The following is a 16958-nucleotide window of genomic DNA, read 5'->3' as shown; positions in this document are numbered from 1 at the left end:
TGTTAATCCCCATACATTACATCATTAGTTTTAGATGAAGTGTTCCATGATTCATTGTTTGTGCATAACACCCAGTGCTCCATGCAGAATGTGCCCTCCTCAATACCCATCACCAGGCTAACCCATCCTCCCACCCCCCTCCCCTCTAGAACCCTCAGTTTGTTTTTCAGAGTCCATCGTCTCTCATGGTTCGTCTACCGCTCCGATTTCCCCCAAGAAGCTCAGTCTTTATACTGAATCTGGTCTGGAAATGTGTTTGTTCCCCCAGAAATGATGATGTCTGAGGGGTTGGAATGAAGCTTTGAGCTGATACTTATAAATAAAACTAGATCACAGTTAATTCATTCCACACTTTTTAACTGCCTCTAATACTTTCTCAAAAGCACTTTGCTTCAGTTTGACCTGAGTACTTCAAGTATTAGTTTATTCTTCTTAGCCAGAGGTCAGCATATTTTTTCTATAAAGGCTTAGGTAGTAAATGTTTTTTGCTTTGTGGGCCAAAAATATTTGGTTTCTGTCACAACTACTCAACTGTGAAGTTTTAGTACAGGCAGCCATAGTAAGTGAATGGCCATGGCTTCATGCCAATACAACTTTATTTACCAAAACAGGTGGGACAAACCATACAGAAATAAAAAGGATTAGTAGAGAATACTAAGAATAGTGTATTCCAGTAAATTAGATAACTTAGATGAAAGGACTAATTCCCAGAAAGACATAGATTACTGAAAATGACTCAAGAAGAAATAGAAAATCTGAATAGGCCTATACAACAAGTTAAGACACTCAATTAGTAATGAAAAAACTACCCACAAAGAAAAACTCTGACCCAGATGGCTTCACTGGTTAATTCTACCAAATATTCAAAGAAAAATTAGTACTAGTCCTTCACAAACTTTTCCAAAACATAGAAGAGGAGGGAATATGTCTCAGTTCATTCTATGAGGCCATTAGTAGCCAGATACCAAAAGCAATCAAAGACATCACAAGAAAACTGCAGGCCACTATCTCCTCTGATTATAGATGCAAAAATCTTCAACAACATACTAGTGAACGGAATCCAGCAACATATAAAATGAATTGTATGTCATGACCAAGTGGGACTTATCTGGGAATACCAGGTAGGTTTAATATCCAAAAATCAATTAAAATAATGAACAGTATTAATAGAATAAAAGACAAAAACCACTTGGTCACCTCAGCAGAGACAGAAAAAGCATATGATAAAACCCAACACCTTTCATGATAAAAATGCTCAACAAACTAGGAATAGAAAGGAACTTCCTTAACCTGATAAAGGGCATCTAAGGAAAAACACACAACTAGCATCATTCTTAATAGTGAAAGACTGAAAGTTTTCCCAAGATCAGAACAAGACAGAGATAGCCACTTTTGCCACTTCTGTTCAACATCAGACTAGAGATCTAGTTAGAGCAATCAGAAAAAGAACAAGAGGCATCCTGATTTGAAAGGAAGAATTAAAACTATCTCTGTTTGCAGATGACATGGTTTTATATATTGAAAATCTTAAGGTATCTAGTAAAAAAAATCTAGAACTAACAAATAAGTACAAGGTTACAGAGTGTAAGATCAGTATACAGAAATCAATTGTGTTCCTACACACTTGCAATGAACAATTCAAAAATGAAATTTCATTGACAGCCTCAAAAAGAATAAAATATTTAGTAATAAATTTAACAAAAGAAGTATATAACTTATATCCTTAAAACTACAAAACACTGTTGAAAGTAATTAAGGAAGATCTAAATAAATGGGAAAACATCTCATGTTCATGGATCATAATAGTTAATATTTTTAAGATGTTAATACTCCCCAGATTGATCTGCAAATTCACTGTAATCCCTATCAGAATACCAGCTAAGTTCTTTTTAGAAATTGATAAGCTGAGCCTAAAATTCATATGGAATTGCAAGGAACTCAAAATAGCCAAAACAGTCTTGATGAAAACAACAAAATAAGAGTACTCATACTTCCCAATTTCAAAGCTTGCAACAAACCTACAGTAATCAAGACAGTATGGTACCAAGATAGGAATAGACATGTAGATCAATAAGGTAGAATTGAGAGTCCAGAAATAATACCCTTACATTTATGGTCAGTTGATTTTTTTGATAAGGATGCCAGGACAGTTCAACAGAGGAAGGAATAGTCTGTTCAACAAATGGTTTGGGGATACTGGATATCCATATATACAAAAGCATGAAACTGAGCGCCTTCCTCTCATCATACTAAAAATTAACTCAAAATGGATCAGACCCAAATGTAAGAGCTGAAGCTGTAAAACTCTTAGAAGATAACATAGGAACAAATCTTAGTGACCTTGAGTTAAGCAGAACCTTTGCAGATACATCAAAAGCATAAGCAACAAAAGAAAAATATATAAAAGCAAAATTAAAATCTTTTGTGCTATAAATGATACCATCAAGAAAGTGAAAAAATAACCTGCCATTTGGAGAAAATATATCAAGATCATATATCTGATAAGGGACTTGTATCCAGAATATATATATGAAGAATCTTACAGCTCAATAATAAAAAAGGCCAAATAATCCAGTTTACAAATAGATAAATGATTTGAACAGATATTTCTCCAAAAAGCTATCTACATGGCCAATAACACATGAAAAGATGTTCAACATCATTAGTCATTGTGGAAATATAAATTTTTTTAAAGATTTTTATTTATTTATTTGGTACAGAGAGCACAGTCGGGGAGCGGCAAGCAGAGGGAGAGAAGCAGACTCCCCACTGAGTAAGGAGCCCAATGCAGGGCTCGATCCCAGGACCCTGGGATCATGACCTGAGCCGAAGGCAGACGCTTAACCAACTGAGCCACCCAGGTGCCCCATGGAAATATAAATTGAAAACACAATGTGAGGTGGCTGGCTGGCTCAGTCAGTAGAGCATGCCGCTCTTGATCTCAAGGTCATGAGTTCAAACCCCACGTTGGGCATAGAGCTTACTTAAAAAACAAACAAAACAGAAACCCCCCCACAAAATGTGGTGTCACTTCACACCTACTAGGATGGCTATAATAAAAAAGATCACCAGTAACAAATGTTGCCAAGGATGTAGAGAAATTGGAACCCTCATACATTGCTGGTGGGAATGGAAAACACACAGCTATGATGGAAAATAGTTTAGCAATTCTTCAAAAAGTTAAATGTGGAGTTACCATGTGACCTAGGAATTCCACTCCCAGTTATATACCCAAGAAAAATGTAAATATACATCCACATAAAATACTACACACAGGACATCAGCAGGACTGGTGAAGTAAGGACCTTTGAAAATCTCCTCCATAAAAGCAGTCCTGGCAGAAATTCTCAAAATCAGCTTTTTCAGAGTTCTGGAAATTAACCACAGGCTTACAAAAATCCGAAGAACTTTTATTTAAGAAAATTTGCTACATCTCAGAATAGCAAGCTTGGTGACATTTTAACTTGTGCTATTCCCGTCCCCCTCTGTACAGTGTTCTGATGGCCTTGAGAACCAACATCTCCACCAGTTGGTGAAATACAGCAACCTTACAGCCTCTAAAGGAGGCAAGAATGGTTTAGACCTCCCCCAAAAGCACCTTTCCCAGATAAATGTCATTATATGACCTGTCTAGTAGTTTTTTGGAAATCTCCATTCACAGACCTTGCCTTTTATTTGACTTGACTCACTCTTGCTCAGTGCAAATGGCCTTATCTCCTGGGACACTTGTGATACACCATCAGCAGCAATTGTTTAATATCACAGCTGCCTGTGGGGATGTTAATAGTTGAGGCAAATAAGAAGCCAGCTAAAAAAAATTAAAAGGGGGAGCCTGGGTGGCTCAGTTGGTTAAGTGACTGCCTTCGGCTCAGGTCATGATCCTGGAGTCCCTGGATCGAGTCCCGCATCGGGCTCCCTGCTCAGCAGGGAGTCTGCTTCTCCCTCTGACCCTCCCCCCTCTCGTGCTTGCTCTCTCTCATTCTCTCTCTCTCTCAAATAAATAAATAAAATCTTAAAAAAAAAAAACCCTTTTTAAAAAAAAAAAAATTAAAAGGAAAAGCTGTGGAATGAGATGTTCATAGGGGGCTTTCAAAAGTTTCAGCATATTCTTGGGAATCTAGAAGACCAGGTACATGCACAGAGCTGTGCACCTGCCCAGGAAAGAATTGACAAGGCCGTAAGCTCTGTCTGATCTTGAGGCTCTGTACAAGCAGGATGTGAAGGCTGAAGGCCAATGCAGTATTGTAAGCTGCCTGCCAGAGTATTGAAGGCATGTCTCAACATACATACACTCTCTCAGCAAAGGCTGAGCCTCAAGGCATTTAAGGAATCTCTTTCAAATTATTAACTGACCACTAAGCTCAGTAGAGACCTCAGTGACCACATATGACAAAGAATACAGACTCTGCAGAATTAGTTCAGGAAATTTGTTAAACTACAATAAGCCCAGGAAGGGGAGGAGTATCTGATTTCGAGAGTTGTCACTTTGTTATTTAAAATTTCTAGCTTCCAACAACAGCAGCAAAAATGAAGTATGCAAAAAAAACCAAAGTATAGTCCATACTCAGAGGGGGAAAAAGTACTCAATAAAGACTGTTTTGAGGAAGCCCAGACATTGGAGTTACTTTCAAAAAGATTGTAGTCGCTATTTTAAATATTTTCAAAGAACTAATGGAAAGCATGCCCAAAAAACTAAAGGAAAGTATGAGAATATTGTCTTTCCACGTAAACCATAACAATAAAGAACCAGGAGGTATTAAAAAAAAAAAACCACTTATGGGATGCCTGGCTGGCTCAGTTGGTAGAGCATACAACTCTTGGCTCCAGGGTTGTGAGTTCAAGCCCCATGTTGGGCACAGGGCCTACTTAAAAAAAAAAACTCATAGATTTGTGGAATGTAATCAAGTGGGCTAATACACATACTGGAAGTCCCACAAGAAGGAGAGAAAGGGGAAGAAAGAATATTTGAAGAAATAATGGCCCCAAATGTAGCAAATTTGATGAAAACCATTAATCTACATAACCAGGAACCTCAAAGAGATCCAGTCTGCCCCAGATTGGCAGAATATTAAAAAACAAACAAACCATAATCCAACTATATATGCTGTCTACTGGAGACACACTTTAAATTCAAAGATAGAGTAGGTTGAAAAAAGGATGGAAAAGATATACCATGCAAATTGTACCCAAAAGAGCCGGATTGGCTCTCTTAATATCAAATAAAATAGACTTTAAGATAAAAATTGTTACTGGGGCACCTGGGTGGCTCAGTAAGTTAAGCGTCTGCCTTTGGCTCAGGTCATAATATCAGGGTCCTGGGATCGAGCCCCACATCAAGCTCTTTACTCAGTAGCAAGTCTGCTTCTTCCTCTCCCTCTCCCTCTGTGATCTCTGTGGCTCTCACTCTCAAATAAATAAAATCTTTAAAAAAAAGATAAAAATTGTTACTGAAAACTTATATACAATGTTCATAGCAATATTATATATTTTATTTTTTTTAAGTTTTACTTTTTTTTTTAGAGAGGGAGCAGGGAGGAGCAGAGGAAGAGAGAGAAAGTTAAGTAGGCTCCATGCCCAGTGCAGAGCCCAGTGCTGGGCTAGATCTGGCAACCCTGAGATCATGACCTGAGTCGAAATCAAGAGTTGGATGCTTAACTGACTGAGCCACCTAGGCACCCGTTAAGGTTTTTGGGTTTTTTTTTAAGATTTATTTATTTATATTAGAGCCACTAATGAGGGAGGTACAGAAGGAGAGGGAGACAGTCTTTAGTTCTGCACTGAGCACGGACCCCAGCAGAGAGCTCGATCCCACAACCCTGAGATCATGATGTGAGCCAAAATTGAGAGTGGGACATGTACCTGAAACAGCCACCCAGGTGCACCTCCCCTTAAGTTTTAATTTAAATTCGAGTTAGTTAACGTACAGTGTAATATTAGTTTCAGGTGTACAGTATAGTGATTCAGCACTTTCAGTACAACACCTGGTGCTCATCACAAGTGCACTCCTTAATTTAATTTGCATCACCTATTTAACCCATTTCGCCCACCCACCCACCCATCTCCCCTCTGGAAACCATCAGTTATAACATTATTTACTTTACCCAAAAGGTGGAAACAATCCAAATGTCCATCAGCTGATAAATGCATAAATAAAATGTACATCCATACAGTTGAATATTTATTTGACAATAAAAATAAATGAAATACAGTTGACCCTTGAACAACATGGGTTTCAACTGCATGGGTTTACTTATACACGAATTTTTTTCAGTAAATACAGCATAGTACTGTAAATATATTTTGTCAACATTTTCTTTTCTCTAGCTTTATTAAGAATGCAGTGTATAATGTAACATACAAAATATGTGTTATTTGGCTATATGTTATTGGTAAGGTTTCTGGTCAACAGTAAGCTATTAGTAGTTAAGTTTTTGGAGAATCAAAAGTTATACTGGATTTGGTTATGTCAGGGGTCCATGACTCTAACCCTCGCATTGCTCAAGAGTCATCTGTACTGATATATGCTATATACCATGACCATGCTTAATCTTGGAAATATTAAGCTAAGTGAAACATGTCAGCACAAAAAAAAACCCACGTATGATTCCATTTTTATGAGACATTCAGAATCTACAGAGATAGAAAATGGATAAGTAGTTGCTTTGACTGGGGGTGGATCGTGGGAGGTGGGAATGGGGATTGGCTGCTAATGAGGTTTCTTTTAAGGGATGAAAGTGTTTTGAAAGTACATTGTGGTGATGGTTGTACAATCCTGTGAATAAACTAAAAAACATTGGATGGTATATTTCAAATGAATGAATTATATGGTAAGTGAATTATATCTCAATAAAGTTGTTAAATATACCTTTAGGAATCATGGTCATTTATAAGGAAATCATCATGTTTGAAAAATATTTTAAAAGAAAAGATTATAAATCACGGTGTTACTTATTTGTGCTTTACTGACAAAAATAAAAACCAACAAAAAAATCCAAACTAAAAACTGTATTTATTCTCACTACACTTCTGACACCACAGGTGTTGGCTTTTCTACACCAAACAATTCTCTCATTCTCTGTGGACATCCAACTGGATGTCCAAGAATTAGTGCAGACCCCACAAGTTAAGGGTTCAATCCCACAAGACTGCCCCCATGCCTTCAGATGCCAGTCTCAAGTCCCAGGCCACCAGCACCTCTGACCAACAAGCTATAAATCGGGTTCCCACAACCCCCTTATCCGGTTTGTTAATTTGCTAGAATGGGGCTCCTATAACCCAGGAAGGCACTTTACTTACTATTACTGGTTGATTAAAAAGAATACAGCTTAGGAACAGCCAAATGGAAGAGATGCATAAGGCAAGGCAGGGAGGAAAGGGGTATGCATGGAGGGGTATAAGCCCTCCACCCTCCCAGCACCTTGATGCTAGGAGCTCTCGGAACTCTGTAATTCAGGGGTTTCTATGTAGATTTTCATTGGTCATTGGTGATTAACTCTGTCTCCAGCCCCCGTTCCCTTCCCTAGAGGTTAGGATGTGGTGGGACTGAAAGTTCCAAACTGGAAGCTATCTAAGGCCCCCCCTAAGCTTTTGTGTCATGATGATGTACCTCTCACTCATATCACTTAGGAAATTTCAAGGGTTTTAGGAGTTCTGTGCCAGGAACAAGGGACAAAGACTTATTGTATCATACTATCAAACAAGTATTCAGCAATAACAACAAAAACCCATGGGCATAAGGATAGACATGTAGACCATGGAATAGAACTGAGAGTCCAGGAATAAACTGTACATCTGTGGCCAATTGATTTTTTTTAAAGATTTTATTTATTTAGAGAGAGAGACAACATGAGCGGGAGGGGCAGAGAGAGAGAAATAGAATCTCAAGCAGACACTATGCCGATGCAGAGCTCAATCCCAGGATCCTGAGATCATGACCTGAGCTAAAACCAAGTCAGACACTTAACCAACTGTGCCACCCAGGCGCCCCTGGCCAGTTGAGTTGTGATAATTGTGGCAAGACCAATCAATGGGGAAAGACTATTCTCTTCAACAAATGGTGCTGGCACACCAGCATATTCAAATGCAGAAGAATGGAGTTGGATTCCTACCTTGTACCATATATAAAAATTAACTCAGGGCTCCTGGGTGGCTCAGTTGGTTGAGCATCCAACTCTTGATTTCGGCTCAGGTCATGATCTCTGGGTCGTGAGATTGAGCTGGGCCTGGAGCCTGCTTAAGATTCTCTCTCTCTCTTTCTCTCTCCCCCTGCCCCTCCTCCAGCTCTCACTCTCTCTCTCAAAATAAATAAATCTTTAAAAATTTAAACTCAAAATGGATTGAAGACCTAAGTATAAGAGGCAAAATTGTAAAACCTTTAGAAGAAGACATGAGGAATGTTCATGACTTTGTATTTGGCTATGGATTTTTAGATATAATACCCAAAGCATGAGCAACAAAAGAAAAAATAGGTAAATTGGACTTTTTAAAATTAAAAACATTTGTGAATCAAAAGACATGGTCAAGAAAGTGAAAAGACTTACAGAATGGAAGTGTTTGTAAATCAGGTATCTGAGAAGAGTCTAGTATCTAGAGTATATAGAGAACACTTATAACTCAACAACAAAAAGATGTCCCAATTAGAAAATGGGCAAAAAGACTTGAACATTTATCCAGAGATATACAAATAGCTGACAAGCACATGAAAAGGTGTTCAACATCATTAGTCACTGGGGAATTGCAAATCAAAACCACAATGAGGTACCACCCATTGGGATGGTTGTAATTTTTTTTAATGGGAAATAATGAGTATTGGCAAGGGTGCAGAGTTATTGGAATCCTTGTATGTCAGTGGGAATGTAAAATGGTTCAGCTCCTGTGGAAAATAGATTGATGATTCCTCAAAAAATTTAACGTAAAGTTACCATTTGACCTAGCAATTCCACCTCCAGGCATCTATCCAAGAAAAATTATGAAAACACATCCATACAAAAACTTGTGCACAAATGTTCATAGTAGCATAATTTGTAACAGCTAAAAGATGAAAACAACCCAAATGTTCACCACTGGATGAATGGATAAACAAAATGTGATTTATACATAAAATGAAATATCACTCAGCCCTAAAAAAGAATGAAGTACTGAAACAGGCTACAACATGGATAAACCTGGAAAACCTCACTGAGTTAAACAAGTCAGACACAAAAGGCCACATATTTTGATTCCATTTATATGGAATATTTAGGTAAACCTGTAGAGACAAAGACTGGTGGTTGCCAGGGGCTGGGGGGCAGGGAGATGGGGACTAACTTTTAATGGCACAGGGATTTTTTTAGATGATGAAAATGTTTTGAAACTACACAGAGGTGATAGATGCACAACACTGTGAATGTTCTAAATGCCACTGAATTGAATCCTTTAAAATGGGTAGTTTTAGGTTATGTGAATGTCATCTCAACAAAAAGGAGACAGGAGGAGAACATGGAGGGTGGATTTTGGCCCACAGGCCAGAGTTTGCAACCTCCTGTCTAAGCCTTTGCAAATGTGTCCCCTTAGAAACAGCTTTTCCTTTTCACCTTGTGACCTCCTACTCCAGCATACCTGTCACCAGGAAACATTTCTGGCCCACCAGACTGAGAGAGCTGAGTCACAGCATCTTACTCTATCCTGGGCCATAACACTTAGCACCCTCTACTGCTTCCTTGCCAGAAACCCTTATCATGTGTCCTTAAGGGTCTGGGTCACGTTCATTTTCCTTATCCTTAGCCCCTTGCATGGTGCCTGGCACAAAAGGAAGCATTTTTGCATTGAGTCTTTGTCAGCTACAGTCCTCAATATGCCCTTTCCCAAAGCTCACAACACTCAGCACCCCTGCAAGGTGGACTTTACCAGGCAGGAGCCTTAAAGCTCAGAAGCAGATCCCTGGCCCAAGGCTAGACATGTAGCCTCTGGGTGGGTCCATGAGGACAGGCAGTGCAAGAGTCCAGGTCTCAGTCTTGATCTCAGGTGTTCGCTATGCCCCACCTCTTCTTGGCTTTAGTCTTCTCTAGCATTGGGATTCAAAGGTACTGTCTCTGTATTGTCTCCAATCTTCCCATCCTCACCTGGGAGGGAGTGTCTTGTCCTGTCCTTACTCTTACTTAAAAATTTTCTTGTTCATTCTTCTGTTAGAGTGCACACATTTGTCTACCAGTTGCTTCCCTATTTCTCCCTCCTTCCAGCCCTTGGCAACCACTGGTCTACTCTTGTCTGTCTGGATTTCCCTATTCTGGATATTTCATATATCCATTTGTGAATGGCTTCTTTCACTTCACATGTTTTCAAGGTTCATCCATGTTGTAGCATGAATTGGTACTTTGCATAGTACTTCAACATAAGTCTCTGCAGTACAAAAGTATAAAGGACAGGTTCTTTAAAAAGAAAAATGTTGAAGCCTTTGTTTCCCTTTTTAAGGAGTGGGGGTAGGTGGCAGATACACTGAGGATCTGAATTTACCCACAGACTGCATGGGGGCTCATTCGGCTGGGGTGGCGATTTGATTGTTGAATTCTAGGAGCTTGAGCTGTGATGCTGTCATGTCTCATTTAGTTGTAAACGTCTCTTTACTTAGCTTTTTGAGCATTTGACATCGGATACAAATACATTGAAATTCTTTGCTAGAAAATGTAAGTTCTATGTTTTATAAAAGATAGTAGCCTTATTGGGGTTTATTAAATATAATTTTTGCTATTTATAAATTTCAGAAAACCCAATCATCAAAATTAGCCCATAATCTCTTCCTCCTGATTAAACTACTCTTTTAACACTTTAGAGTTTTTCTTCCCAAGACTTACTTTATATGAATATTTATGTGCATGCATAGAATGTATGTATATATAGATTTACATATACAAACATTGAATGTACAGTTACACATATACACAGACATACGTATAAATGCATACCTATGTGTATACACACATTTTACGTTTAACAAATTGGGACCATCTCTCTTACTGTTTTGTAGGCTTATTTTTTTCCCTGGTGTTTGCAGCCATCTTTCCACATCAAATTTAGAGTTATATCATGTCGTTAATATCTAATAGGCTTGTTTTTTTATTAGAGAAACTATATCAATGTATGAGACTTTCATTTTAGAAACATTTGTTTTAACAATTTATATCCTCTCTTTTCTTTCTTTCATTGCAAAATGTCTTGTCTTAGCAAAACCGTGTAGTTGGGGCAATGCAGCTCTACTCTGTGGACAGGAAGGTTTCACAACCCATAGAAGGCCATGCTGCTGCTTTTGCAGAGTTCAAGAGTGAGGGGAATGCCAAGCCTGCCACTCTTTTCTGCTTTGCTGTACGTAGTCCCGCAGGGGGCAAGGTAAGCTCTCCACTTTGTCTTCTCCCTCAGAAAAATGTCCTGAGTCAGTGTTAGGAGTCTCTACAAGTGTAAATTGGTAGCTACTTAGCCAGCATTTCAAAACCAGTTTATAATTGGGCGTGGGCAACGGTCTGCAGGTGCTTCATGTAAATAAAGGCTCTTAACAGTATTTAGAACAACTCACCTATTGTCATGTTGGTGGTTTCACAGCCAGTCTTTGTAAAATCAGTAACGTGAGGTCAGCTACCAATTAATTGGTCCCTTTGCCCTAAAAATCCTCGTTGAGAGTCTGTTGAGCATGGGCTAGGCACACATGGTTTCTGCTCTCACACAGCAGTCTCATGGAGGCAACAGCTGTGAAAGAACCAGTGCATGCTATCCTAACCTAAGGCGAGAGTCCTATGTGGTTCTGGCAGGTGGTGAGGTTGGGGTGGGACCCCAGGGGAGCTGCAGAGAGGAGGCCATGCTCTGGGAGCAGGTTGAGTTTTATTAGGCTCGAGCACATGGCTAGCATCTGTTTGGCAGGGCTGCCATGGGCAGAGATGTGAGGTATAAGAGTTCAGGATGTTGGGGAGACCTGCGGTTCCAGGGTTGCGTCATTCACCTGAAGAGTGGCCTCCCTAAAACATGGTCCTTATCTTAGTATACTCTTGTCAGTAATACTTCATGAAATCATTATTTTGAGGTGGTCACTAGCCCTGAAGTGTTCCCCAAAGAAGAATACTAAATCAGTATGTGGTCCCAAACTTCCTCATCTTAAATATTCTTTTTTTTTTTTTTAAAGATTTTATTTATTTATTTGAGAGAGAGAGAATGAGAGACAGAGAGCATGAGAGGGAAGAGGGCAGAGGGAGAAGCAGACCCCCTGCTCAGCAGGGAGCCCGATGCGGGACTCGATCCCGGGACTCCAGGATCATGACCTGAGCCGAAGGCAGTCACTTAACCAACTGAGCCACCCAGGTGCCCCATCTTAAATATTCTTAATTGGATACTTTGGTCTCCTGTGTAATATACATCATGCCCTCCTTAGTTGAGAACCAGTAGAAAAATAGGAGTCAGGCAAAAATATCAGCCTGCACAAAGAGCTTGCTCTACCCTATCACTTTAGACTGAGGCTTTCCGCCTTGTCACAGACAGAGCCGGGCAGCCACAGGCATCCTTGCAAGGGCAGAACCTGTCCCACCGAGCTCCCTGTGAAGAAGAGCACACCAGAACAAGCCCCCTGTAAGACAGGTGTGCCCACTTACCTCCTGGACTCAGCTGTGAGGCAGGCAGGTCCCCTCAGGGTAGAGCTGTGGCTAGGAATGGTCTTCCATGGCGGGGACCCCCACAGCAGTCTTCCCAAGTGCCGCCTCGTTTTATGGTTGAATCTCACTTCCCCTACCACAGTGGCAGGTGTGGTTCCCTTCACTAGTTTTCTCAGCCTGTGCCCCTTGCAATCCAGCCCAGCTGCACTTATGGGAATGGCTCAGTAGTCTCCTCTTGTGGATCTGAGTTTTGTCTGGACTCCAGTTCCTTGTTCCTTTCTCACAGGCAGGTACCACTTGTCCATAGTTGTGCCCTTCTCTCACCACCTCCCAAAGAAGCCTGGCTTCCTTACCCGTGCCCCCACTTCTGTTGACAGTGCCAACATCCTTCCCAACTCCCAAGCAAGAAACCATGGTTCTTGAGCTCCATTCTGTTCTGTTGCCACTGTCCATCTGCTAGCAAGTCTCACATCTGTGGCAGATGAGGCCCTTGTTACTCATATTTGGGTTAGAGAATAGTCATTTATTAGATCCTCAGACCCACCCCACCCCTCAAAAAGAATTTTCCCAAACTACCATTTCTCTTAAAGTGCCTGTATGCTAGGAGTTTTAGTCTCCCTGCATCTTATATATATATATTTTAAGATTTTATTTATTTATTTGAGAGAGAATGAGATAGAGAGAGAGCATGAGAGGGGGGAGGGTCAGAGGGAGAAGCAGACTCCCTGCCGAGCAGGGAGCCTGATGTGGGACTTGATCCTGGGACTCCAGGATCATGACCTGAGCCGAAGGCAGTCGCTCAACCAACTGAGCCACCCAGGTGCCCCTAGTCTCCCTGCATCTTAACTCGCAGTGGCCTCTGCTCGCTTGTTACATCAGCCCTCCCCTTCTAGCGCATCTCTCTGCTTACCTCAAGCCTCTTTGGTGTTTCCCCCCTCCTCTCTGCCAGGCCAAATCCAAACTATTCTCTAAGTGTACAATTGTCAGTTTCTTCTGCTGGACACACCCCCCCACCCAACCCTTGTTTTGTGTCTCTGATTCACCCCTACTGATTTTTTCCAGACTTGTTTTAGCTTTGGTACATTTTCATTGGATGAGAGGAACTTGAAGGTGTTCTGATAAAAGCAGGGATGGGGGCCCTTATCCACTCTCATTCTTCCTGATTCTCCAAAGATTCTTATGCACCTCACCCCCCCAAGCATAACTTTGAGAAACTCTCAGGCCTTTGGCACAATCGACTGTCTTGTGAGTTTGGCATTCAGTTACAAGATCTTGTCTGCTAACAGATTTTTGTTAGCCTGAGCCATGTCCAGGAGAGCCCCTTGTTTCATGGACTTCTACACTAAAGCCCAGAGAGGGGACTTGGCCAACATGCTGGAACTAAATGTTGCTCAGGTTTCTGGTGTTGGTTTTTCCTGTGTCCTTGATGGTGGGCAGCAGGTTAGTGAATAGCATGAGCACTCCAACCAAGAGACTATCTTGTTTTGTTTGAATGTAAGTTTTATCATTAGCCCTACAAAGCATGGGCTGTGGCTCTGCTTACCACTGGGCATTGGTTAGCATCAGTCTGCCACCAATATGTTTACTTGGATTGACTTATATCTCTTCTCTAGTTGCACATAATTGAAGTCGGACAGCCTGCAACAGGAAACCAGCCTTTTGTAAAGAAAGCTGTGGATGTGTTTTTCCCTCCAGAGGCTCAGACTGATTTCCCAGTGGCTATGCAGGTATGAATGTGCTGCCCACTACATGAGTTAGAACAAATATGGATCAGCGGGGGGAGGGGAACAGCAGGTAGCAGGTTCCTGTGCTTCAGAAGATGCCTGAATAGATAATATTAGAACATGGAGAAGAAAACGTCGATGCTCATGTTCTAGCTCATGCCATTTTAACATTCTCTGGAAAGGAGCACTCTTTTCTACAAACAGGGACTTTGTCCAGCTCACATACCAAAGTCCCAGGCCTTTTCCTTTTTAGTATAAAAGATTAGATGTTCACTGTAGTACAGAAATATAAAGAAGAAAACAATCTCTGTAGCTGAACCAATTAGATGTAAAATACATCAAAGATTTCACTACTTGTCATATTTAAAAAGTTAGGTACACTTTCTGAACAAAATTGGGATCATATTATATTTGTAAGATTATAAGTCTACTCTCCCTTTTTACTCTTTGGTCAGTACATCATAGGCATTTGGTATGACATAAGGTATGACATTCTTTGTTAATATTTTGAGAAGTAAACATTTATTTTTAGGGATGTACCATAATTGTAGGATGGCTTAGCTATTTGCTTTTTTTCTGTTCTCAAATATCTGACAATACTTGATGATTTCCTTTCTAATTGTTTTTTTTAAAATGGTAATTTTTTAAGCTTGATTTCTAGAAATATAAAGGTATGTGATCAAATGAATTTTTTTCCACAAAGTGAAATTGGCTTTTTTAGAGAAATACATGTTGCCCATAAATTTCAAATAGTATCTGTAAACATAACAATAGAATTAAATAGCAACTGAAATCCTACCCTACTGATAACTGTGACTGCCCCTTTGGAAGTATCTTCATATGCATGCATTTATGAAGATATATATAAATAGAGTCTTTTTTTTTTTTTTTTTAAAGATTTTATTTATTTTTTAGAGAGCGAGCGAGAGAGAAACAGCATGAGAGGGGAGAGGGTCAGAGGGAGAAGCAGGCTCCCCGCTGAGCCGGGAGCCCGATGCGGGACTCGATCCCAGGACCCTGGGATCATGACCTGAGCCGAAGGCAGACGCGTAACCATCTGAGCCACCCAGGCGCCCCTAGAGTCTTTTTTTTTTAAGATTTTATTTATTTGTCAGAGACAGAGTGAGAACAAGCAAGGGGAGCAGCAGGCAGAGGGAGAAGCAGGCTCCCCACTGAGCAAGGAGCCTGATGCAGGACTCGATTCCAGGACCCTGGAACCACGATCTGAGCCAAAGGCAGACACTTAACCAACTGAGCCACCCAGGCGTCCCTACAAATAGAGTCTTATGAAATGGCTTGGCACTGGCCTTCAGCTTTATGACCTTCTCTAACTGTGTCATAGACCGTCCCATACCAGTTAAATGTATATAATAGCCCCGGATGCGGAGGTGGGGCACGTGAAGGGAGAGTTTACCTGTGGAGTTCCCAGCGGGTCTCTTCTGCCTGATGTCCATCAGCTGGCTGTACCCTGAGACACATGAACTCCAGCGCGCCCGCTCACCTGACCTTTTGTGGGATGGGTTGTGGACATTTCAGGGTTTCCCTTGTTCCCCGGGAAGAGTGCACATAAGGACCACACACAGTCTCCAACTTCAGTGGGGTGTCCCTTGTCCCCTGGGACAGACAGTGCAGGTGTGCAGGCCATAGGTCGGAGGTGCCTACTTATCCCCACCTGACAGCACTTCTCTGCTCTGGCTCCATGAGAACCAAAGTTTGGGACATCAGCATCTGAGTTAGTGATGCGCCTTGTCACAGGACGTCAGCATTCAGAGAAAGCAGCAGGCACTTTTGGCACAATGTCATCTTCATGTCAGGACTGGAGACAAGGTTTCTTGAATTGTTCATCGGCTGTGGATAAGAAAATGCAAACAAGACCAGACCACCCTGAGCACCCACGAAACCAGCCTGAGATGTAAGAAGATCTGGATCTCTACAAACAGAATATCGTAGGCAGTTGGTTTTGAGGTACGAAGTGGGGAGCCGTGATTCCGCGGGCAGATATTGGAGGATAAACGGCCGCGGGAGGGTGGCTGGCCGTGGGGATCCCACACCGCTGGTGAGGGACAGCCTCGCACGCTGCGGACGGGGCACAGACTCGCAGACCGGTACCGGTGGGGAAAGCACTCTAGGGCAGCCCCCGGGGCGGAATCCCGGAGCGGTGGGGTCGTGTGCGTGCGAACTGGGAGCAGCTGGCAGAGATGCTCAAAGGGCAGAGATGTGCCCTGACCTGGAGGCAGGACTGGGAGCGCTGCGGAGGGGCGCACAACCCAGGACGCTGCAGTTTATAGCACCACGGACAGAAACGGAGACGGTGTGGCCTGGAGAGCTCACTGAAGAACAGACTATGATCTCTGTGCTCTGAGGCAGAGGGTTGGAAACGGTCTCTTCTGCTCTGACTCACGGAAGAGACGCGGAAAGCCGCCAGGGAAAGGCACCAGAGAACAAAAGCCCCAAAAACTGATTCCCGCTGAGCCCATCCCCCGCCACAGGGGCGCAGGGCAACACCGCCCAAACAGGGTTGCCTGAGTAACACCGCGGCAGGCCCCTCCCGCAGAAGACAGGCTGGGAAAACTAGAGGCCAGCAACTCTTAAGGTCCCAAGAAAACAAGTGTATCTTGCTTGGGTT

The 16958-nt window shown here is 41.7% G+C and overlaps 1 protein-coding gene across 2 annotated transcripts in view; it reads left to right on the top strand.

Moving 5' to 3' along the window:
- The window catches only part of CLTCL1 (clathrin heavy chain like 1), a 76866-nt gene that overhangs the window by 3095 nt on the left and 56813 nt on the right, over positions 1 to 16958 (top strand). For both annotated transcript variants that reach the window (XM_081801604.1, XM_081801605.1), the window contains exons 2-3: positions 11200 to 11361; positions 14222 to 14335. In XM_081801604.1, the coding sequence (XP_081657730.1) occupies positions 11200 to 11361; positions 14222 to 14335 (276 nt within the window). The remainder of the gene's footprint in view (positions 1 to 11199; positions 11362 to 14221; positions 14336 to 16958) is intronic.

The sequence above is a fragment of the Leptonychotes weddellii genome, chromosome 13 (assembly GCF_054177405.1).
Source record: "Leptonychotes weddellii isolate Sample4059 chromosome 13, ASM5417740v2, whole genome shotgun sequence".
Lineage (NCBI taxonomy): Eukaryota > Metazoa > Chordata > Mammalia > Carnivora > Phocidae > Leptonychotes > Leptonychotes weddellii.
This window is presented reverse-complemented; position numbering and strand designations above follow the sequence as displayed.